Source organism: Pristiophorus japonicus, chromosome 3 (genome assembly GCF_044704955.1).
Source record: "Pristiophorus japonicus isolate sPriJap1 chromosome 3, sPriJap1.hap1, whole genome shotgun sequence".
In the NCBI taxonomy this organism is placed as follows: domain Eukaryota; kingdom Metazoa; phylum Chordata; class Chondrichthyes; family Pristiophoridae; genus Pristiophorus; species Pristiophorus japonicus.
In genome coordinates, this window is record NC_091979.1 from 191,834,364 (window position 1) to 191,857,940 (window position 23,577).

General features: G+C 47.6%; 1 protein-coding gene across 2 annotated transcripts in view; it reads left to right on the forward strand.

Annotated features, from left to right (window-relative positions):
* The first annotated feature begins 8,152 nt into the window (after positions 1-8,152).
* slc19a1 (solute carrier family 19 member 1) overlaps positions 8,153-23,577 on the forward strand; it is an 84,246-nt gene continuing 68,821 nt past the window's right edge. The window contains exon 1 of one of the 2 annotated variants that reach the window (XM_070876132.1): positions 8,153-8,882. In XM_070876132.1, the coding sequence (XP_070732233.1) occupies positions 8,718-8,882 (165 nt within the window). In that variant the 5' untranslated portion in view covers positions 8,153-8,717. Of the gene's footprint in view, positions 8,883-11,405; positions 12,199-23,577 lie in introns of those variants that run through there. The other variant, XM_070876134.1, reaches the window with a different exon arrangement.

Sequence of the window (23,577 nt, forward strand, 5' to 3'; positions counted from 1 at the left end):
ACGGGTAGCTTGCATTGTCTGAGCATACCGTTTCGTCCTTTCCCCGGGACCCCCTGCACATAGGATCTGTGGGATTTATTAATTCCACGCATCTTCCCTGTATACCCCTTCTATATTCGCCCGTTTGTCCCTCACGGTGCGTCCGAGGTATCCGCCATATATAAGTCACGGGGGGGTCCACCCAGGGGTGGCCACGAACAGTGTCTCTACTGATTGGGCTAGTGGGTAACACACGGTTCGATTGCCGTGTAAACGTATATGGGTCTTGAAAACAAGCTATCTTCTAATCCTATTAGCTTTACAACCGTGACAACATAGAGTAACGCGATTATATACGCTATCTTAGACATGTTTGTTACACTCAAACAATACAATATTTACACATTAGCAGTAGCCGTAATTTGGACTTGCTTGCAGTCGTCACCTGTTCGGGGTGCATAAACAAGTATCCTGGTTACATTATCGTGAATCACATGTCTTATGTTTACTCATTAGTTTCTTTGTACAATTTCAACTGGGTCCAATGTTTCCATACACTCTTCCCTCTTATGTCCAGACAGGCACAGGTGTCTCCACTGATTATGACCTCATATGGGCCATTCCATTTTGGTGCAAACCCTGGTTTTTCAGGTAATGTTTTTACCATGACGCGACGTCCCGCCATCGGGACGTCAGGGAGCCTTTCAAGCTCTTTCTGAGCGTCTCTCTCTTCCTGATTGTCTCTTACTAATTTACGCATCCCTTTGAGTTGAGTGCTTAGTTCCAAAACATACCATTTAATTTTGTCTTTGAATGGGCCTAACGGCCCCACCTGTTATGATGCTTTCTGGTAATTGCATTGCCCTTCCTGTCATTAGTTCATAAGGGGTTAATCCGGTTGTCCGGTTTACTGTGGCTCTTAACTTCATTAAGATAATAGGTAATACTTCTGTCCACGTTCTTCCTGACGTTTGCATGGCCTTGGCCAGGGCGTTCTTAAGGGTACGATTCATGTGTTCTACCATTCCAGAACTCTGCGGGTGGTAGGGAATGTGGAATTTTTGTTTTATGCCCATCAGCTGGCATACTGTTTTTACAATCTTCCCGGTGAAGTGGGTGCCTGTCGGAATCTATCTGAAGAGGCACTCCCCATCGGGGAATCACCTGCTCGGTCAATATCCTTCCACTGTTGAGGCAGTGCAATCACGTGTGGGGAAAGCTTCCACCCACCGGGTAAATTGATCTATAATCACTCGGCAATATCTTTTTCCATGGGATGGGGGCAAAGGACCTGTGAAATCAATTTGTAAATGTTCCCATGGCCCCCGTGGACGGTGCTGGTGTCCCATTTTAATCTTAATGGGCCTGCCTGGATTATATTGTACGCACGTAACGCATCGATGGCAATGTTTGGCAATATCTCTCCCCATCCCCTTCCACCACCAATCTCTTCCAAGACTTCCGGTCATGGCCTCTCGTCCCGAATGGGACAGGCCATGGTGCAACTCCAATAAGGTATTCTGTATGCATTCAGGCGCCATTACCTTGGCGTTTCGTCTCCAAACATTATCCTTTCCTTGCGCCCTGCTTTGTCCACATACCCCTTTCTTCCTCAGAAGTGTCCTGGTGTAGTTTCTCGATACTTATCTGTTCGTCTCGGACCCCAGCGGCGCTGACTGAGGCTTCCTCACACTCCTCTTGTTCTAATGTCTCTTGTGCAGCTAAGTCCGCAGCTTGATTTCCCTGGTGACTCCGCCAATCTGGACTGGTTCGGTCCGGTTCCCTTTGGTGGGCTTTAATTTTAATGACCGCTACCTGTTTTGGTTTATTACTGGCTGCTAAGAGAGCTTCTATTCTCAGCTGGTGTTTTATGGGATGTCCGCTGGTTGTGATAGAACCCCTCCTCCCCCATGCTGTCATATAATCGTGTACTACCCCGAATGCATATCTATTGTCCGTATAGATATTAACGATCTTACCCTCTGATAGTTCCAGTGCCCGGGTGAGGGCTACCAATTCTGCCACCTGAGCTGATGACCCCCCACTAATTCGCCCTGATTCGACTGTCTCTAGATCCTGGTTAACTACAGCCCATCCGGTATGAGGTAGTCCCTCTACGTATTTTCGCGCGCCGTCCACAAACAAGGTTTGTTCTGCGGTTTGAAGGGATGCGTCTTTTATTCTATCCTCTTCCATGTCCATAACCACGTCCCCGCAATCGTGGGGCTCTTCCTCTTGCACTATGCCCTCCGCGGGGTTTTCCCCCAACATCTCTAATTATAGTTACTGCTTTGTTGGGTGGCAAGAGGACTGCTTCCCACTTTGCCCATCTCATATTAGAAACGGTTCTCAGTTTTCCTGTGTTTAACATTTCTACCAACGTGTGTTTGGTGTGGAGAATGATGTTTCCGGTCATTACCACGGGCTCGCTTATTTTTACTGCCCAAGCTGCGCAGTCTGGTGCAGCTTTCCATCTGGATAATCCGGTCACCACCGGACCTTCGGCGGTGGAGTAATAGGCTATAGGTCTCCTTTTAACCCCGTGATCTTGGGTGACCACGGCCGTATAGAACCCATCTTCATTGGTACAGTGGATGTGGAAATCTTTACCCATGTCAGGCAGTCCCAATCCAGGTGCGGAGACTAGTTCTGACTTGAGTTTACTATACGCCTGTTCTTGTTCAGGGCCCCACTCTATAAGGTCAAGGGCCGGTTTTCCTCCCTTTACTAGTCTTTGTATCGACTCGGCAATCTTTGCAAACTCAGGGATAAAGTTCCGGCTGTAATTAAAGAGACCCAGTACCTTCCTCACCCCCCCCCCCCCTTACCGTTACTGATCTAGGCATGTCCTTGATGGCCTTTTTCCTATCCGAGGGCATTTCTTTCAACCCCTTTGAAAGGCAGTACCCTAGGTACAGTACTTGGGTTTTCCCTACCTGGGCTTTCTTGGGGTTGACCTTAAGGCCTGCCAACTCCAAAGCTCGTAACACCAGGTATAGGGTTGCCTGATGTCCCTCCTTGGTTTCTGAAGCTATTAATATATCGTCGACATATTGTAAAATACTATTTCCTGCCGGTACTTCTATTTGTTTTAGTATGTCGCTCATGACTTGGTGGAATATGGCAGGACTATTATGGAACCCTTGTGGTAATCGGGTCCAAGTATATTGTTTATCCTCCACCGTGAAGGCGAATTTCTCTTGTGATTCTGGGTCGAGGGGAAGTGCCCAGAAGCCATTGGCTATGTCCAGGACTGTAAAGATTTTATGTTCAGGGGATAATCCATTAAGGATTGTGGAGGGACTGGCCACTATCAGGTATAGTTTGGGGGTGACCTTATTAAGGGCGGTGTAGTCAATGGTTAGTCTATAACTCCCATCTGGCTTCCCTACTGGCCATGTTGGGGAGTTAGTGGTGCTAACAGTTTCTCTTAAGATACCTTTTTCCACTAGTCCCTTTACTATTTCTACAACTGCTGTTCTGGCTTCGGGTCTTATAGGGTATTGCCGGTTTGGTTTATGAGATGGTCCAGGGACCTTAATGTCCGCCTTTCCGGTATCCAATTTTGTCTGTGCCCAAACCCCGGGCACAGAGGCACAAATGCCGCCATATCCTCCAGTCTCGGTATGCCAGTTGGTTTTTGTGGCTGTTGCTACACCTAAACTTTCCATATGGTGAGCTATCTGTCCCAAATCTCCCTTACTGCCATCTGCTTTTGGCCATGTTAATTTCCCCTTGCCACAATCAATCAGGGCCTGAAATTCCTTCATTACGTCATTCCCCAATATCGTTCCCTCACGATTCTTGCATACGTAAAATCTCATGGGTATACACAAATTATCAATTTCCACGACTTGGGTGATGCTCAGGTAGACCGGTGTTGGCCGTCCATCTATTCCGTTTATTAAGGCCTTTTTGTCGGTTACGTGAAGGGGTAGATTGGTAATGGATATTGAGGCTCTAGTGTCCACTAGCATCTCACACTGTCGGCCCCCTACTAGTGCAGACACATATATCCTTCCCTCCTTTTTACTTTGTACAGGGGCCGCCGGGCATCACAGGGTGGCTTTGTACTCCTGCCACTGCTGGTATTCCTGTTCTGACAGGGTCCTTGCCTTATTAGGATAGCCATTTTTACTATAGCAGGTCGCGTCTAAATGTCCCTTTTTGCCGTAATATGTGCATTGTTTTTCCATGTGTTTCCCCTTACATTCTTTGGCAAAGTGACTCACCTTCCCGCAGTTATGGCATGTCCCCTTTTTCTGTCCTCCCTCCGTCCCTGCTGCAAAAACCCTTTCTTGTTTTATCTTTGTTTGGGATTTTTCATCGCCCCCTCCCTGGATGCCACTAGCCCACTCGACCAGTTCATCATAATCCTGGGTTACAATTACTCCCATTTTTATAATGGTCTGGTGTGCAGCGGATAGTCCGTCCTTAAATGCCGAGATAAATGCTCGGTCGCCGCAGCCCGGGTTTCCCTGTCCAGAGCATTCTTGATATATCTGGAATAATCGTTCCCCATACTCTGAGGCTCCTTCCCCCTTTTGTTGTTTGGTTGTAGTAATTTTACTCCAATTAGTAGGTGCATTACCTAAAACTCGTTGGATCTCGGTTTTAAAAGGGCCAAAGGCCGTCTGTTGACCATCTACTTCAGTGGTTAATGGTACCGCGCGTGTCCAACGTCCTCCTGAAAAGTCGGCATTGGCTGCTACCGCGGCTCCTCCCTTTTCTCTCCAACGTCCTTTACTTGCTCAATTAGTCCTGCTAACTGAAGTACTAGTAATACTCCGGCCTTTTTAGTTTTTTCTTTCTTTTGTTTTGCCATCCAACTTCGTTGTTGTTCTAATGTCTGGGATACATCCCAGCCGTCTTTCTGCGTTTTTTCAATTAAGACTTGTCGATCGGTCATGTAAGAGTTAATTAGGGACCCGGGCGGTCCACATTTTACGTCCGTTTCCTTACCTGCCATTGAAGATGTTTATTCTATGTTCCTGTATTCCCCTCTAGTTTATGGAATTTCCGAACTTAAATACTCACGGCCACAATTCACCTCGCAGAGACCTCTTGTCTTGCTCGCGAAGATTAGCGTGTTTCTTTACCACCGGAGTCCGGCTCTTGGTTGGAGTGATCAGCTCCCTTCCGCACCGATTTCTATATCACCTTCTATGAACATTGGACTAAAATAATCAACCCCAGCATCACTAATTACTTTACTTTCAGTCTGCTTTGTACGCCACTACAGTCTGAATTTCTTAACTCTTATCACATACTATCACATACTATCAAATTATGTCTCTTTCCTCACTTAATCTATTTTATTCGTTTGATACCACTTTGCCGGCCAGCCGCTTCCCCCAATATAATTTCTGGGTGGTCAGTTCTACTGGGTCATACGACTATCCAGCTCCGTGGTATCCTGTTCGTGACGCCAATTTGTTAGTGGAAATAAATTCACATAGACTCTAGTAAAGTAAGAGAGACAAGTTTATTGCTAACAGAGCTCTGAGAGAAGAGTTGAGATCCCGCGATCTGCGAACACCTTCTCCCCGAGTGCCTTGTGCCGCGGGGTTATAGCAGTTTACAGGGGGCGGAATACAATCATTTAAATTCATTTACATACAACCAATCAATCCATATGGCAACGCAATTCATTTACATACAACCATTTGCAGTTGAAGGAGTGTTCTGGCTCATAAAGATTCGTGACTTTCATTGAGGGCAGATTTGAAACTCCAACATTTATATTATTTCATGAGAGCTGTGCTGGCACTGGACTTCATGCTCCAGCGCCACTGTCGGAGGCAACTGAAGCACAGAGAAACACTGCCAAATGTGGCCAGAGGGAGGAGGGCCAACAGGGCTCTCAACAAGAGGCCTTACCCTCCCAGGGTATTCCGGCAGCAGTTCGCCTACATCAATTCACTGAGGAACAGTGTGTTCGAAGGCAGCACTTCAGCAAGGATGTGGTCACAGAGCTCTGCCACCTCCTGCAAATATACCTCAGGCCTCAGACCAGGGTGAGGACGACTCTCCCAGTGGCAGTCAAGGTCACCAATGCGCTCAATTTCTATGCCAGTGGATCCTTCCAGTGTGCAACAGGACACATCTCCAACATCTCCCAGTTTGCTGTCCATTGCTGCATCTGAGAGGTGACCGATGATTTGTACAGAAGGAGAAGGAACTACATTTCCTTCCCCATCACCAGAGAGAAGCACTACGATCATGCATGTGGCTTTGCCAGGATAGCGGACTTCCTTATGGTGCAGGGCGCCATTGACTGCACCCATGTCGCTTTGCAGGCACTGCATAACAATCCTGAGGTTTTCGTAATCGCAAAGGCTACAACTCACTGAATGTGCAGTTGGTGTGCAATCGCACAGAGCGAATCCTCACCACTATCCTGGCAGCAGCCATGATACATTCATCCTGCGTCAGACCGGTGTGCCAGCACTCTTCTAGCCACAATGTCAAGCTTACGGCTGGCTGGTCGGAGACAAGGGCTATCCACTCTTCACCTGACTCATGACTCCCCTCCACAACCCCAACACTCCTGTCCTCATATAATGAGAGCCATGCCGCCACCAGGAACATCATTGAGCAGACCATCGGAGTGTGGATGCAACGGTTCCGCTGCCTTGACCGCTTGGGAGGAGTCCTCCAGTACTCGGCTGAGTGGGTGTCCCTATCCGTCGTCATCTGCTGCATGCTGCACAACCTGGCCATCATGAGTGCATAGCCATTGCCACCAGGCATAGCTCCACTACCTCAGAAGGAGGAGGAGGATGAGGATGAGGAGAAGCAAGAGGAGGATGAGGAGGAGAAGAAGCAGGTGGAGGACGAGGAGGATGAGGATGAGGACGAGGATGAGGAGGAGGAACAGGAGCAGCAACAGCAGCGATGGAGGAGGCAGGGACTCAATCTTCCTTCTGCAAGGGTGGTCCGTGACCACCTCATCAGACTTCGGTTCCAATGAATTCCAGGCCACTTCCCGGTTGCTCTGCACGTCCCCATCATTATATTAATTTCTCATTACATATCACAGCCCCAAAACTGAAATGAGAGACAGCACCAAATGTGCAACATTCCAAGTAAAATGTTATCTGAAAACATTAACCACATATATAAACAACAATTAAATTTACTATTCACCTCTATGCAAAACCTTATACTTCCTCTCAACTCTGCTTTTACCTATTCTATTGCTCCTAAGTAGTGTCTCCCCACTGGGAAAGTCGTCGCTAGAGTCCTCCTCACCCGTCTTTTCCCTGTGGCCGAGGAGCTCCTCCCGGAGTGGCAGTGCGAATTTCGTCCCCTACGGGGCTAAATGGACATGATTTTTGCAGCACGACAGCTGCAGGAAAAATGCAGGGAACAGCGACAGCACTTATACATGACCTTCTTCAACCTTACAAAGGCCTTTGACACTGTTAACCGCGAGGGTCTATGGAGCGTCCTCCTCCATTTCGGATGCCCCCAAAAGTTCGTCACCATCCTCCGCCTGCTCCACGATGACAGGCAGGCCATGATCCTTACTAATGAATCCATTACAGACCCAATCCACGTCCGGACCGGGGTCAAACTGGGCTGCGTCATTGTCCCAACCCTCTTTCCTACATTACAACAGTGACTGCAGGTCAAAAGTACTTTACTGTAAAGCGTATTGGGACGTCCTGAGGTTGTGAGAAGTGCAAGTTTTTTCTCCCTTAACCCACTCTAGACTGTGTTATGCAGTATGTAACACACTGTAGATTGTGTGTTATACGGCATATTCTTGGGTCACAAGGAATGAATGACTCCTTGATCATGATGTGGTGCTTTTGCCTGTCAGAATCAATTCACTATATTGTAGTTTCCCTGAGGCAGGATGGTGAAGCAGCTATTGAATGTGTCTCAGTCAGCTGCCACACTCTGATTGTAAATGCATCTGAATTGTTAAATGAAAACCTTCTTCGCCAAGCTAAAGAAATAATAATTTATTACCAAAGCACAAAGTAAACTTGAATCTGACCTGTCAGATTGGCTTGAGAGGGACTGCAATATTAAAGTATCCTCCCACTCCAGTTGATGGCAATATAGGCTGGAAAGGGGCGTTTACATCCTGGTACTCGATCAGCAGTCAACCTCCTTGGTGTTAGCAGTGCATTCTGGTACTTGCAGTGCAGTTATAGCTGCTCTGAGTCAGCGAACTGTGCCTACAAGACTTCCAGTCCCAGCCTGCACTGTGTGAAAGCTTGTGGGTAGCAGCTGTAAAAGATCTGGCTTAAGAAGAGCCAATGTTTTCACCAGGAGCACCAGAGTTAGAGGAGGGGACAACCCCTGCTTATATTAAACTCCACTCTTTGGGAGCTTTGCACACTCTTGCAGTTCTCAGCAAGGCAGAGAGGAGCTGCCTTTGCTTTGTTCATGGCACTTGTGCTCTGCAACAGCCTGCGGATCAATCAACAACAAGGAGTCCTCACAAGGCCACTTCTACTCATGAAAAGTTTGTTTTGAGTGCAATAACTGTCCTCACCCAAACGAGCCGGGACAAAGTCTTCAGCGGGTCTGAGAATCGTGGGATTTGAGCACATTTGCTCTCGACCCGGGTGATATCGGAAAGGGGGTGAAGCTGCATCAGTGCCAGCACGACGAGAGGGAGAGAGAAAGAAAGAAAGAGAGAGAGAGCGAGAGCGAGAACCTGAGGGTGACCAAGGAGCAGGGCAGAGGGGGTCCGTGAGAGAGAGACAGAGACGAGCGGCATGGACCCTGAGGCCATGGAGAAGCCCCTCCAGCAGCCAGGAGACTGCTGGAGGTTCTCCGTCTTGTACCTGTGCTTTTACGGGTTCATGGCTCAAATTAAGCCAGCGGAAAGTTTCATCACCCCTTACCTCCTGGGACCGGACAAGAACTTCACCAGAGAGCAGGTAAGTGCTATGATGGCTGAAAAATAAGGAAACAAATGAAATAAAGGATTTGTATTTATATTGTGCATTGAGTGCTTTCACCAAGCTTTTGGTCACCTGTCCTAATATCTCTTTATGTAGCTCAGTGTCAAATTTTGTCTGATAGTGCTCCTGTGAAGCGCCTGGGGACATTTTACTACCTTAAATGCGCTGTATAAATGCAAGTTGTTATTGAGAGGCACAAATGATATAGATTTATGCTGTTAATACAGCTCAGGCTAAGGTTACAGAGGTAGAGATTGTGAGGTTAAACTCAAGCAGTCCCAAGTGAAGCCAGAAACGGGAGGAGCTTTACTCTGAATAGATGAGTGCATAAAACGCCCAGCAAGTGGCGAACGCTGAATAATTCCTTTAAACAGCAAGCTGGAGAAATACCTATTCAGGAATGGGATTTAAATAAAGAAAGCACCTCAGGATGTTCCAAAGCACTTTATAGCCAATGAAGTACTTTTGAAGTGTGACATCACACTTTGATTTATTTTTTCTTTACTTCCTCACAGGTCCGTTGGTGCTGCTCTCTCGCGCTCTTTTTATAATCCCACTGTGTCGGCTCTTGCGCCCTTTTTGTAGTGATAAAGCCTATGGCAATTATGACTTGCAATTAGACTGCACCTGATATTGGTCCGCCCTTTGAGTGTAACGCCAATGAGTTTGGGCATTGAGACTAGAATTAGGACTCCAATAACTTTTTTGAGCAGTGAGCACGAATTTTGCTTGCAATCTAAAGCACTAGGGCCTGCCACTAATTCTCTAACTTTTCTAATGACACTGCCCATTCCTGGGCTATAATGACTGTCTAGCCCCCAATGTCATAAGGACTTAATGTCAGAAAGACCCAGGGGTCAAAATTCGGTTGCCACTGCCAGTTGCTACCACTTGGGAGAGGCGACAATGGGGCGTAAATGGCTGGGCGGCAGTATTAGGTGGGGCGTGCCTGAGGGGAAATTCAATTCCGCTTTTTCAGGACGTAATGATTTGCCGCATCGCTGACTACCGCCATGGAAATCCTGACGTCAGTACACGTACACCGCCTCCTTGGCGCGGTCTCGCCAAATTCACTTTTGCCTAATCCCCACCTTAATTGAATCTAGGTGGCAGCACTATGTCTGTAGCACAGTTACAAATGATAATTGCCGCCTCACTTGCCGCCACTTATTGTCTCCAGAGTAGCATGCAATGCCTGATTTAACGCTACAGTCCCCTTTTGAGGCGGCAAAACTGAATTTCGCGGTTAGTGGTGGCAACTGCCATCTGGCGGTAGTATCTCCATTCAGACGGTGACACCGCCTCAAAAACGGCAAGACCGAATTTCAACCCCTCAATGCCAGAATGACCCAGTCCAAGAAATTGGCCTCCTTTGCGGCTCCTGTTATCGCCTCCGGAGGGTGATAATGGGGAGCTAACAACCGAGTGCAATGAAAGAAACAACTTCCGCTAAATTAGTCAAGAGGTTTGAGGCGGCGGTAACAACTTGCGCCACAATCTCCTGCGCTCGCAGATCGTGAAGGAATTGTCCTGTGCATCGCCCTGGTAGCGCCCCAAACCCATACTTCAGTTCCACCGCCTACAACATTGCCGGGTAACAACATTGCCAGCTGCAGGTAGCGTTGCTCGAGAGGCCGGGCACTTCGGGCACGCAAGTTAAACGGGATGTTAGTGTGGTAAGTTTAAAAAATTGTGCAAATGCATAATATCAATTTTTTAGATGTTTCTTTGGCTGCTAGCTATCTCTTCCCAATACAGAGTCTGCAGCAACAGCCCTTCCCTTTACGGGAAGGAGCCTCAGATCCTGGCAGCGCTGCGTGGGACATTGTGCAGCACTGCATCACCACCACGCCTCTAGCGTGGTTTAGCGTTCCAACGGAAGTGGTAGCACTTCAGTTGGTGCTCCTCTTCCTTCTTGGAGCGCTAACACCGAATTTAGAGAAAGCTGAGAATCATTAGTGAATTCCTTCCTCCCAGTGTCAGACAGACCCAGTGTCAGACAGATCACCTGTTAGAAAGACTTAGTATGAGAAAGACCCAGTATCAGACAGATCCAGTGTCAGACAGACCCAATGTCACATCAACATAGGTGGTCCCTCGAACGAGGTTGACTTGCTTCCACATGAGTTCACAGCTGTTTCAATGAAGGACCCGGTGTTCCAGTCCTGAACTCCAATTGAGAGGGTGGAAGATGCCTGTGCGTGGATCTTTTTAACGTATGGTGACCGTTGCACAGCAGCCACCACACGGGCTTGATAGAGCTAGGCCTTTATCCAGTGGCAAGGGTTAACCAGGACGACTGGAGACCTGCTCTGCTGCACGGACCTAGAGCGCGCACATATCGCAATGTGGGCCAGCACGTGCTGTCCCTGGGGCCTCGGCTCTTCTGGGCCCTGTACCCTCATTGGGCGGGGCCTGGGAGAGAGAGAGAGAGAGAGGGGAGTGGCCTGGGGGAGAGAGAGGGAGGGGCCTATTTGACGATCGGTTGGGACGAGGCCGAAGCTGCTGGAGTCCCGGGGCCGGGCCGCGCGGTGTCAGCGGGTGGGGGGGCCCAGGGACGGCCTACCCGAGCAGCAGGCTGTGGTGGAACGGAGGTCGCGCCGCCTCACTCACTCATTTACCCGCCCGCCGGCTCACCGCCTCGCGGGGCCGCTCAACGCTGCCACCCTGCGCTTCATGTCCAGGAGCAGCGCCTTCTTGGCGGCTCCCAGCGCGGTCATTGTCCCCGGTCGCCTCGGCCTCCCGCCTCGGCACTGAGTGCCCCCTGACCCTCCCCCCCGGTCAATCCAATGTCACACAGACCCGACATCATAAATACTCGGTGTCTGACAGACCCAGTGTCAGACAGACTTTGGGATAGAAATTGCGTCGTGCCCCTTTTGGGGCGATTACTTTTCAGGGTGCACAAAAGCCGGGCAATAAAGACTTGCTGCTGCCAGGAACTTCCTCTTTAATGCTCCAAGAGGGAAGTTGAGCGCTGCATCAAGCGCTATCACTTCGCTTAGAGCACCGAAGTGATTGACAGGGACGGTATCGGCAGAGTGCTGAGCAATGTTCGGGACAGCGCTGCCCTCTTTATAAACTCTTTCCCTCGCTTAAAGGAAAGGGCCAATGATAGGTTCAATTAATATTTATGCTGTCTCTGTTGAACCACAGCATCTGCAGCCCCAAGCACGCTAAGCGAGTGCAGGGCTGAGCAATTGCCGAGACAAAAGCAATCAGGACTGATGGAAACGAGGGAGCCAATTTGCGCACAGCAAGCTGCCACAAATAGCAATGTGATAATGACCAGGTAATGTTTTATGTTGGTTGAGGTATAAATATTGGCCAGGACACTGGGGAGAATTCCCCTACTCTTTGAAATAATGATATTGAATCTTTTATGTCCAACTGGGAGAGCAGACAGGGCCTCGGTTTAACGTCTCATCCGAAAGGCAGCACCTCGGACAGTGCATCACTCTCCGTACTCTGTAATGGGGCTTGAACTCTCCACCTTGTTGTTTATTGACGGGCTTTGCTAAATACGACCAGCTTGAATCCACTTTGGGGAAACCCACTTCATTTGACGCTTAATTCTTCATCCCATTTCCACTCTGCTTTCTCTGTCCTTGACCTGAGGATGTCCCAAAGCGCTTTACAGCCAACATAGTACGTTTGAAGTACAGTCACTGTTGTCATGTAAAAATGCGGCAGTCAATTTGCGCACAGCAATGTCTCAAACAGCAATGGGATAATGACCAAATAATCTGTTTTCAGTGATGTTGGTTGAGGGATCAATATTAGCCAGGACACCGGGATAATTCCCCTCCTCTTCTTCGATATAGCGATATGGGAACTCTTGTGTCCACCTGAGAGAGCAGACAGGGCCCTCGGTTTAACGTCTCAACAACAACTTGTATTTATATAGCACCTTTTAATGTAGTGAAACATCCCAAGGTGCTTCACAGGAGTATTATGAGATAAAAAATTTGACACCGAGTCGCATAATTAAAAATTAGTGCATGTGACCAAAAGCTTGGTCAAAGAGGTAGGTTTTAAGGAGCGTCTTGAAGGAGGAAAGAGAGGTGGAGAGGTTTCGGCAGGGAATTCTAGAGCTTGGGACCCAAGCAATTGAAGGCACGGCCAACAATGGTTGAGTGATTATAATCAGGGATGCTCAAGAGGGCAGAATTAGAGGAGCGCAGACATCTTTTAAAAGCCAACAAAGAACGACTAAAAAAATAATAAGGAAAGGGAAGACAGCTTATGAAAGTAAACTAGCACAAAATATAAAAACATAGTAAAAGTTTCTACAGGTATATAAAAAGGAAAAGAGTGGTTAAAGTAAATGTAGGTCCCTTAGAGGATGAGACAGGGCAATTAATAATAGGGAATAGGGAAATAGCAGAGACTTTGAACAAATATTTTGTATCAGTCTGCACAGTAGAAGACACTTAAAAACATCCCGATAGTGAATAATCAAGGGGCTATAGGGAGGGAGGAACTTAAATCAATCACATAGAAACAGAAAATAGGTGCAGGAGTAGGCCATTCGGCCCTTCTAGCCTGCACCGCCATTCAATGAGTTCATGGCTGAACATGCAACTTCAGTACCCATTCCTGCTTTCTCGCCATACCCCTTGATACCCCTAGTAGTAAGGAATATATTTAATGAATTGGCCTCAACAACTTTCTGGGGTAGAGAATTACACAGGTTCACCACTCTCTGGGTGAAGAAGTTTCTCCTCATCTCGGTCCTACCCCTTATCCTTAGACTGTGATCCCTGGTTCTGGACTTCCCCAACATTGGGAACATTCTTCTTGCATCTAACCTGTCTAAACCCATCAGAATTTTAAACGTTTCTATGAAGTCCCCTCTCATTCTTCTGAACTCCAGTGAATACAAGCCCAGTTGATCCAGTCTTTCTTGATAGGTCAGTCCCGCCATCCCGGGAATCAGTCTGGTGAACCTTCGCTGCACTCCCTGAATAGCAAGAATGTCCTTCCTCAGGTTAGGAGGCCAAAACTGTACACAATACTCCAGGTGTGGCCTCACCAAGGCCCTGTACAACTGTAGCAACACCTCCCTGCCCCTGTACTCAAATCCCCTCGCTATGAAGGCCAACATGCCATTTGCTTTCTTAACCGCCTGCTGTACCTGTATGCCAACCTTCAATGACTGATGTACCATGACACCCAGGTCTCGTTGCACCTCCCCTTTTCCTAATCTGTCACCATTCAGATAATAGTCTGTCTCTCTGTTTTTACCACCAAAGTGGATAACCTCACATTTATCCACATTATACTTCATCTGCCATGCATTTGCCCACTCACCTAACCTATCCAAGTCACTCTGCAGCCTCATAGCATCCTCCTCGCAGCTCACACTGCCACCCAACTTAGTGTCATCCGCAAATTTGGAGATACTACATTTAATCCCCTCGTCTAAATCATTAATGTACAGTGTAAACAGCTGGGGCCCCAGCACATAACCTTGCGGTACCCCACTAGTCACTGCCTGCCATTCTGAAAAGTCCCCATTTACTCCTACTCTTTGCTTCTTGTCTGCCAACCAGTTCTCAATCCATGTCAGCACACTACCCCCAATCCCATGTGCTTTAACTTTGCACATTAATCTCTTGTGTGGGACTTTGTCGAAAGCCTTCTGAAAGTCCAAATATACCACATCTCCCTTGTCCATTCTACTGGAAACATCCTCAAAAAAATTCCAGAAGATTTGTCAAGCATGATTTCCCTTTCACAAATCCATGCTGACTTGGACCTATCATGTCACCTCTTTCCAAATGCGCTGCTATGACAGCCTTAATAATTGATTCCATCACTTTACCCACTACCGATGTCAGGCTGACCGGTCTATAATTCCCTGTTTTCTCTCCCTCCTTTTTTAAAAAGTGGGGTTACATTGGCTACCCTCCACTCCATAGGAACTGATCCAGAGTCAATGGAATGTTGGAAAATGACTGTCAGTGCATCCGCTAGTTCCAAGGCCACCTCCTTAAGTACTCTGGGATGCAGTCCATCAGGCCCTGGGGATTTATCGGCCTTCAATCCCATCAATTTCCCCAACACAATTTCCCGACTAATAAGGATTTCCCTCAGTTCCTCCTCCTTACTTGACCCTCTGACCCCTTTTATATCCGGAAGGTTGTTTGTGTCCTCCTTAGTGAATACCGAACCAAAGTACTTGTTCAATTGGTCCGCCATTTCTTTGTTCCCCGTTCTGACTTCCCCTGATTCTGACTGCAGGGGACCTACGTTTGTCTTTACCAACCTTTTTCTCTTTACATATCGATAGAAACTTTTGCAATCCGTCTTAATGTTCCGTGCAAGTTTCTTCTCGTACTCCATTTTCCCTGCCCTAATCAAACCCTTTGTCCTCCTCTGCTGAGTTCTAAATTTCTCCCAGTCCCCGGGTTTGCTGCTATTTCTGGCCAATTTGTATGCCACTTCCTTGGCTTTAATACTATCCCTGATTTCCCTTGATAGCCATGGTTGAGCCACCTTCCCTTTTTTATTTTTACACCAGACAGGAATGTACAATTGTTGTAGTTCATCCATGCGGTCTCTAAATGTCTGCCATTGCCCATCCACAGTCAACCCCTTAAGTATCATTCGCCAATCTATCCTAGCCAATTCACACCTCATACCTTCAAAGTTAGCCGCCTTTAAGTTCTGGACCATGGTCTCTGAATTAACTGTTTCATTCTCCATCCTAATGCAGAATTCCACCATATTATGGTCACTCTTCCCCAAGGGGCCTCGCACAACGAGATTGCTATTAATCCTCTCTCATTACACAACACCCAGTCTAAGATGGCCTCCCCCCTAGTTGGTTCCTCGACATATTGGTCTAGAAAACTATCCCTCATGCACTCCAGGAAATCCTCCTCCACCTTATTGCTTCCAGTTTGGTTAGCCCAATCTATGTGCATATTAAAGTCACCCATTATAACTGCTGCACCTTTATTGCATGCACCCCTAATTTCCTGTTTGATGCCCTCCCCAACATCACTACTACTGTTTGGAGGTCTGTACACAACTCCCACTAACGTTTTTTGCCCTTTGGTGTTCTGCAGCTCTACCCATATAGATTCATCCAAGCTAATGTCCTTCCTAACTATTGCATTAATCTCCTCCTTAACCAGCGATGCTACCCCACCTCCTTTTCTTTTTATTCTATCCTTCCTGAATGTTGAATACCCCTGGATGTTGAGTTCCCAGCCCTGATCATCCTGGAGCCACGTCTCTGTAATCCCAATCACATCATATTTGTTAACATCTATTTGCACAGTTAATTCATCCACCTTATTACAGATACTCCTTGCATTAAGACATAAAGCCTTCTTGCTTGTTTTTTTAACACCCTTTGTCCTTTTAGAATTTTGCTGTACAGTGGCCCTTTTTGTTCTTTGCCTTGGGTTTCTCTGCCCTCCACTTTTCCTCATCTCCTTTCTGTCTTTTGCTTTTGTCTCCTTTTTGTTTCCCTCTGTCTTCCTGCATTGGTTCCCATCCCCCTGCCATTTTAGTTTAACTCCTCCCCAACAGCACTAGCAAACACTCCCCCTGGGACATTGGTTCCGGTCCTGCCCAGGTGCAGACCGTCCGGTTTGTACTGGTCCCACTTCCCCCAGAACCGGTTCCAATGCCCCAGGAATTTGAATCCCTCCCTGCTGCACCACTGCTCAAGCCACATATTCATCTGCGCTATCCTGTGATTCCTACTCTGACTAGCACGTGGCACTGGTAGCAATCCAGAGATTACTATTTTTGAGGTCCTACTTTTTAATTTAGCTCCTTAAATTCGTTTCGTAGGACCTCATCCCTTTTTTTACCTATGTCATTGGTACCAATGTGCACCACGACAACTGGCTGTTCTCCCTCCCTTTTTAGAATGTCCTGCACCCGCTCCGAGACATCCTTGACCCTTGCACCAGGGAGGCAACATACCATCCTGGAGTCTCGGTTGTGGCCGCAGAAACGCCAATCTATTCCCCTTACAATTGAATCCCCTATCACTATCGCTCTCCCACTCTTTTTCCTGCCCTCCTGTGCAACAGAGCCAGCCACGGTGCCATGAACTTGGCTGCTGCTGCCCTCCCCTGATGAGTCACCCCCCCCCCCGGATGAGTCATCCCCCCTCCCCCAACAGTACCCAAAGCAGTGTATCTGTTTTGCAGGGGGATGACCACAGGGGACCCCTGCACTACCTTCCTTGCACTGCTCTTCCTGCTGGTCTTCCATTCCCTATCTGGCTGTGGACCCTTTCCCTGCGTTACGACCAACTCGCTACACGTGCTACTCACGTCATTCTCAGCATCGTGGATGCTCCAGAGTGAATCCACCCTCAGCTCCAACTCCGCAACGCGGTCCGTCAGGAGCTGGAGGCGGATACACTTCCCGCACACGTAGTCGTCAGGAACACTGGTGTCGTCCCTGAGTTCCCACATGGTACAGGAGGAGCATAACATGTGACCGAGCTGTCCTGCCATGACTTAACCCTTAGATAAGCAACAACAATGCTAAAGTTTACTCACTGTTATATAAGAGAAAAAAGAAAAACTACTCACCAATCACCAGCCAATCACTTACCCCCTTGGCTGTGACATCACCTTTCTGTTTCTTTCTACTTTTTTGCCTTCTCCCTGTAGCTGCACCGGCTCGCCTCTCTACGCAGCTCCTCACGCTGCTCCCGACTGCCGCCGCGTTGGGCCTTTATAGGCCTCTCGCCGACCCCGGAACTCCCGCCTCTCCACGCACCACCTCGACGCTGCTCCCGGTCTCACTGGCCTTTATAGGCCTCTCGCCGACCCCGGAACTCCCGCCTCTCCACGCACCTCCTCGACGCTGCTCCCGGTCTCACTGGCCTTTATAGGCCTCTCGCCGACCTCGGAACTCCCGCCTCTCCACGCACCTACTCGACGCTGCTCCCGGTCTCACTGGCCTTTATAGGCCTCTCGTCGACCCCGGAACTCCCGCCTCTCCGCGCACCTCCTCGACGCTGCTCCTGGTCTCACTGGCCTTTATAGGCCTCTCGCCGACCCCGGAACTCCCGCCTCTCCACGCACCTCCTCGACGCTGCTCCCGGTCTCACTGGCCTTTATAGGCCTCTCGCCGACCCCGGAACTCCCGCCACTCCACGCACCTCCTCGACGCTGCTCCCGGTCTCACTGGCCTTTATAGGCCTCTCGCCGACCCCGGAACTCCCGCCACTCCACGCACCTCCTCGACGCTGCTCCCGGTCTCTCTGGCCTTTATAGGCCTCTCACCGACCCCGGAACTCCCGCCTCTCCACGCACCTCCTCACAATCACTAAAGTAGTAGTACTTGGCAAAATAATGGGACTAAAGATGGACAAGTCCCCTGGACCTGATGGCCTGCATCCTAGGGTCTTAAAAGAAGTGGCTGCAGAGATAGTGGATGCATTAGATGCAATTTACCAAAATTCCTTGGATTCTGAGGAGGTCCGAGCTGATTGGAAAACAGCAAATGTAATGCCCCTATTTAAAAAAAGGATGCAGACAGAAAGCAGAAAACTATAGACCAGTTAGCATAACATCTGTAGTTGGGAAAATGCTGGAGTCCATTATTAAAGAAGCAGTAGCAGGACATTTGGAAAAGCATAGTTCAATCAAGCAGAGTCAGCATGGTTTTATGAAAGGGAAATCATGTTTGACAAATTTGCTGGGGTTCTTTGAGGATGCAACGAGCAGGGTGGATAAGGGGGCAACCAGTGGATGTGGTGTATTCGGATTTCCAGAAGGCATTTTAAAAAAGGAAGGAGAGAGAAAACAGGGAATTATAGACCGGTTAGCCTGACATCGGTGGTGGGGAAAATGTTGGAATCGATTATTAAAGATGAAATAGCAGCACATTTGGAAAGCAGTGACAGGATTGGTCCCAGTCAGCATGGATTTATGAAAGGGAAATCATGCTTGACAAATCTTCTGGAATTTTTTGATGATGTAACTAGTAGAGTGGACAAGGGAGAACCAGTGGATGTGGTGTATTTGGACTTTCAAAAGGCTTTTGACAAGGTCCCACACAAGAGTTTGGTGTGCAAAATTAAAGCACATGGTATTGGGGGTAATGTATTGACGTGGATAGAGAACTGGTTGACAGATAGGAAGCAGAGAGTCGGAATAAATGGGTCCTTTTCAGAATGGCAGGCAGTGACCAGTGGGGTGCCGCAGGGTTCAGTGCTGGGACCTCAGCTATTTACAATATATATCAATGATTTAGATGAAGGAATTGAATGTAATATCTCCAAGTTTGCAGATGACACTAAGTTGGGTGGCAGTGTGAGCTGTGAGGAGGATGCTAAGAGGCTGCAGGGTGACTTGGACAGGTTAGGTGAGTGGGCAAATGCACGGCAGATGCAGTATAATGTGGATAAATGTGAGGTTATCCACTTTGGTGGCAAAAATAGGAAGACAGAATATTATCTGAATGGTGACAGATTAGGAAAAGGGAGGTGCAACGGGACCTGGGTGTCAAGGTACATCAGTCATTGAAGTTTGGCATGCAGGTACAGCAGGCGGTGAAGAAGGCAAATGGCATGTTGGCCTTCATAGCTAGAGGATTTGAGTATAGGAGCAGGGAGGTCTTACTGCAGTTGTACAGAGCCTTGTTGAGGCCACACCTGGAATATTGTGTTCAGTTTTGGTCTCCTAATCTGAGGGAGGACGTTTTTGCTATTGAGGGAGTACAGCGAAGGTTCACCAGATTGATTCCCGGGATGGCAGGACTGTCATATGAGGAGAGACTGGATCAACTGGGCTTGTATCCACTGAAGTTTAGAAGAATGAGAGAGGATCTCATAGAAACATATAAAATTCTGACAGGATTGGACAGGTTAGAGCCAGTAAGAATATTACCGTTGCTGGGGAATTGCAGAACCAGTGGGGTCACAGTCTATGAATAAGGGGTAAGCCATTTAGGACCGAGATAAGGAGAAACCTCTTCACTCAGAGAGTGGTTAACCTGTGGAATTCTCTACCACAGAAAGTTGTTAGATACATTCAAAAGGGAGTTAAATATGGCCCTTTCGGCTAAGGGGATCAAGGGTATGGAGAGAAAGCAGGAAAGGGGTACTGAGGGAATGATCAGCCATGATCTTTAATAGCGGTGCAGGCTTGAAGGGCTGAATATCCTGCTCCTGCACCTAATTTCTATGTCTATGTTTCTCTGCCATATAAAAGGTTACTGCACAAGATAAAAGTTCACTGGGTTGGGGATAATATATTAGCATGGATAGAGGATTGGCTTACTATCAGAAAACAGAGAGTCGGGATAAATGGGTCATATTCCGGTTGGCAAACAGTGACTAGTGGGGTGCAGCAAGGATCGGTGCTGGGTCCTCAACTATTTACAATCTATATTAATGACTTGGATGAAGGGACCGAGTGTAATGTAGCCAAGTTTGCTGATGATATAAAAATGGGTGGGAAAGCAAATTGTGAGGAGGACACAAAAAATCTGCAAAGGGATATAGACAGGCTAAGTGAGTGGGCAAAAAGTTGGCAGATGGAGTATAATGTGGGAAAATGTGAGGTTATCCACTTTGGCAGAAAGAATAGAAAAGCAAATTATTTTTAAATGGAGAAAAATTGCAAAGTGCTGCAGTACAGAGGTATCTGTGCACAAAAAGTTAGAACAGGTTGAGTGTCCAAAATCCGGACATCAGGCCAATCAGTTGCAGGCTTGTCCGGAAACTGGAAAATGTTCCGAAATCCAGACTCCCCCGCCTTGGCGGACCGGCCCTTGGCAAACTGACCTCCCCCTTCCACCCCCCCCCTCCACCCCTTACCTCTGCGGCCAACTTCACCCCAACCCTCGGCAGCCCAACCTTGCCCCGGCCCGACTTTGCCCCAGCTCTCGGCAGCTCGACCCTGCCCCCTTACCTTGGTGGCCCGACCTTGCCTCCCGACCCCACCTACCTCGGCTCAGGCAAAGATGTTCCGAAATCCGGAAATACCCGGAATCTGGAACGGCCTCGGTCCCGAGATTTCCGGATTTCGGACGTCACACTATATGCAGGTACAGCAAGTAATCAGGAAGGCAAATGGAATGTTGGCCTTTATTGCAAGGGGGATAGAGTATAAAAGCAGAGAAGTCCCGCAACAACTGTGCAGGGTATTGGTGAGGCCACACCTAGAGTACTGCATACAAATTTGGTCTCCGTACTTCAGAAACGATATACTTGCATTGGAGGCAGTTCAGAGAAGGTTCACTAGGTTGATTCCGGAGATGAGGGGGTTGACTTATGAAGATAGGTTGAGTAGGTTGGGTTTATACTTATTGGAGTTCAGAAGAATGAAAGGTGATCTTATCGAAACATATATAAGATAATGAGGGGGCTCGACAAGGTGGATGCAGTGAGGATATTTCCACTCATATGGGGGAAACTAGAACTAGGGGGGCATAGTCCCAGAATAACGGGTCGCCCATTTAATACTGAGTTGAGGAGGAATTTCTTCTATGAGGGTTGTAAATCTGGAATTCTCTGCCCCACAGAGCTTTGAAGGCTGGGTCATTGAATGTATTTAAGGTAGAGATAGACAGATTTTTAAGTAATAAGGGAATAAAGGGTTATGGGGAGCGGGCGGGGAAGTGGAGCTGAATCCATGATTAGATCAGACATGATCTTATTAAATAGCAGAGCAGGCTCGAGGGGCCAAATGGCCAACTCCTTCTCCTATTTCTTATGTTCTTATGTTGGAGGGTGGGGGAAGGTGGGTGTGGCTGGAGGAGATTACAAAGATAGGGAGGGGCGAGGTTATGGAGGGATTTGAAAATAAGGATTAGAAATCGAGGCGTTGCTTAACCGGAAGCCTATGTAGGTCAGCGAACACAGGGATGATGGGTGAGCGGGACTTGGTGCGAGTTAGGACATGGGCAGCTGAGTTTTGGATCACCTGAAGTTTACATAGGATAGAATGTGGGAGGCCAGCCAGGAGTGTGTTGGAATAATCGAGTCTAGAAGTAACAAAGGCATGGATGAGGGCTTCAGCAGTGGATGAGCTGAGGCAAGAGCCCGAAAGACGGCACCTCTGACAGAGTAGCACTCTCTCAGTACTGGCACTGGAGTGTCAGCCTGGATTATGTGCTCAAGTCTCTAGTGTGCAACATGACCTTCGACGAGAGTGCTACCCACTGAGCCACAGCTGACACGATGGAACTATCTATACTTGAGATGACAATCTATGCTGACACTTCTGTGGAGTGCTGAAGGGAGAGCCATGTTCCAAGGCTTTTGAGTCTTTCTTTCTGTTCACCGATGTGTGAGTGATGTTACTTGTGTGAAGTGTCTGCCAGGTTTGCCTACGTAACTGTAGTTTCTACTCTCCAAATTCACCTCAAGATGTTTGGGCAATATAAGCAGGCTAAGAGGAGATTTAATAGAGGTGTTTAAAATTATGAAGGCTTTAGACAAGTAAATAAAGAGAAATGGTTTCCAATGGCTGATGGTTTTTATGTACCGTATATACTCGCGTATCATGCAACTTTTGAAGACCTAAATTGTAACCTAAATTTGGGGGGTAGCATGATACGCGAGATACAAAATTTACGGGTGTGAAGTGCTGGCCAAGATTAGGCTGTTAGGCAGTAAACACACGAATGCCCATTTTTCTTGCTTCTCGTAAAGCATAAAGTCTTATTTTAGATCGTGTTATAATATAACCATTTTCTCGATTTTCGGACACCCACTTTGATACTCTATCTTCTAAATGCGGCCAATGACATTTCGACCCGCGATTTGCGCATTTATAGGAAGGAGTTTCCTTCAATTTTTCTTTTTGTTTTCTCCAGTTTCGGACACAGCTTTCTCCGACACCAAACAGCTTTGCAGCTTTAACGTTGTTGCTTTGTTCCGCTTCGGCAACAACTTGCAGCTTAAATTTGGCAGTATATTTCTTCGCAGATCTTTTCTCCATAGTGGCTAAGGGTAGAATGTAAAAATATATTTGTCATAGTTTACTACCTTAGATGAGATTTGGAACGAAATACGGTAACTGTTTATTATCGTAATGAGAAACAGCAAAACAGCTGTTTCTCATTTGGTTGTTTACGGCGGAAGAGTCGTTTCATGATTCGGTTGTTAAGGTCTGTATTCGATCGTTGTTATGTGTTAGGGTACTTGTTACGTGTTGGGTACTTGTTAAACTTGTTTGAAAACCTAGCCTAGTGTCATCTGGTATCTCAAAAAAGTGACTCGCATGATACATAGGATATATGATAAAATCATGTTTTGGGGACGAAAATTTAGGGGTCGCATGATATGTGAGATCGTAGGATACGCGAGTATATACGGTATGTAAACATTGTAACTGTGTAAGACTTGCCACCAGAGGGCGCAACTGTTGGAGGCCCAAGGGTCACCTGCACACCTTGTGCAAGGGGGTATAAAAGATTGTCTGCCATGCTGCTTAGGCACTCTGGAGTTGTATTAAAGAGACTAAGGTCACATCAGTTTTAGCTCACAGTACTCAGTCTTGTGGAGTTCTTCCATACTTAACAGATGGGTCAGTAAGCACAGATTTAAGGTGATTGGCAAAAGAACCCAGAGGCAACATGAGGAAAAACATTTTTATGCAACGAGTGGTTAGGATTTGGAATGCACTGCCTGTTAGAGCGATGGATACAGATTCAATAGACGCCTTCAAAAGGTAAT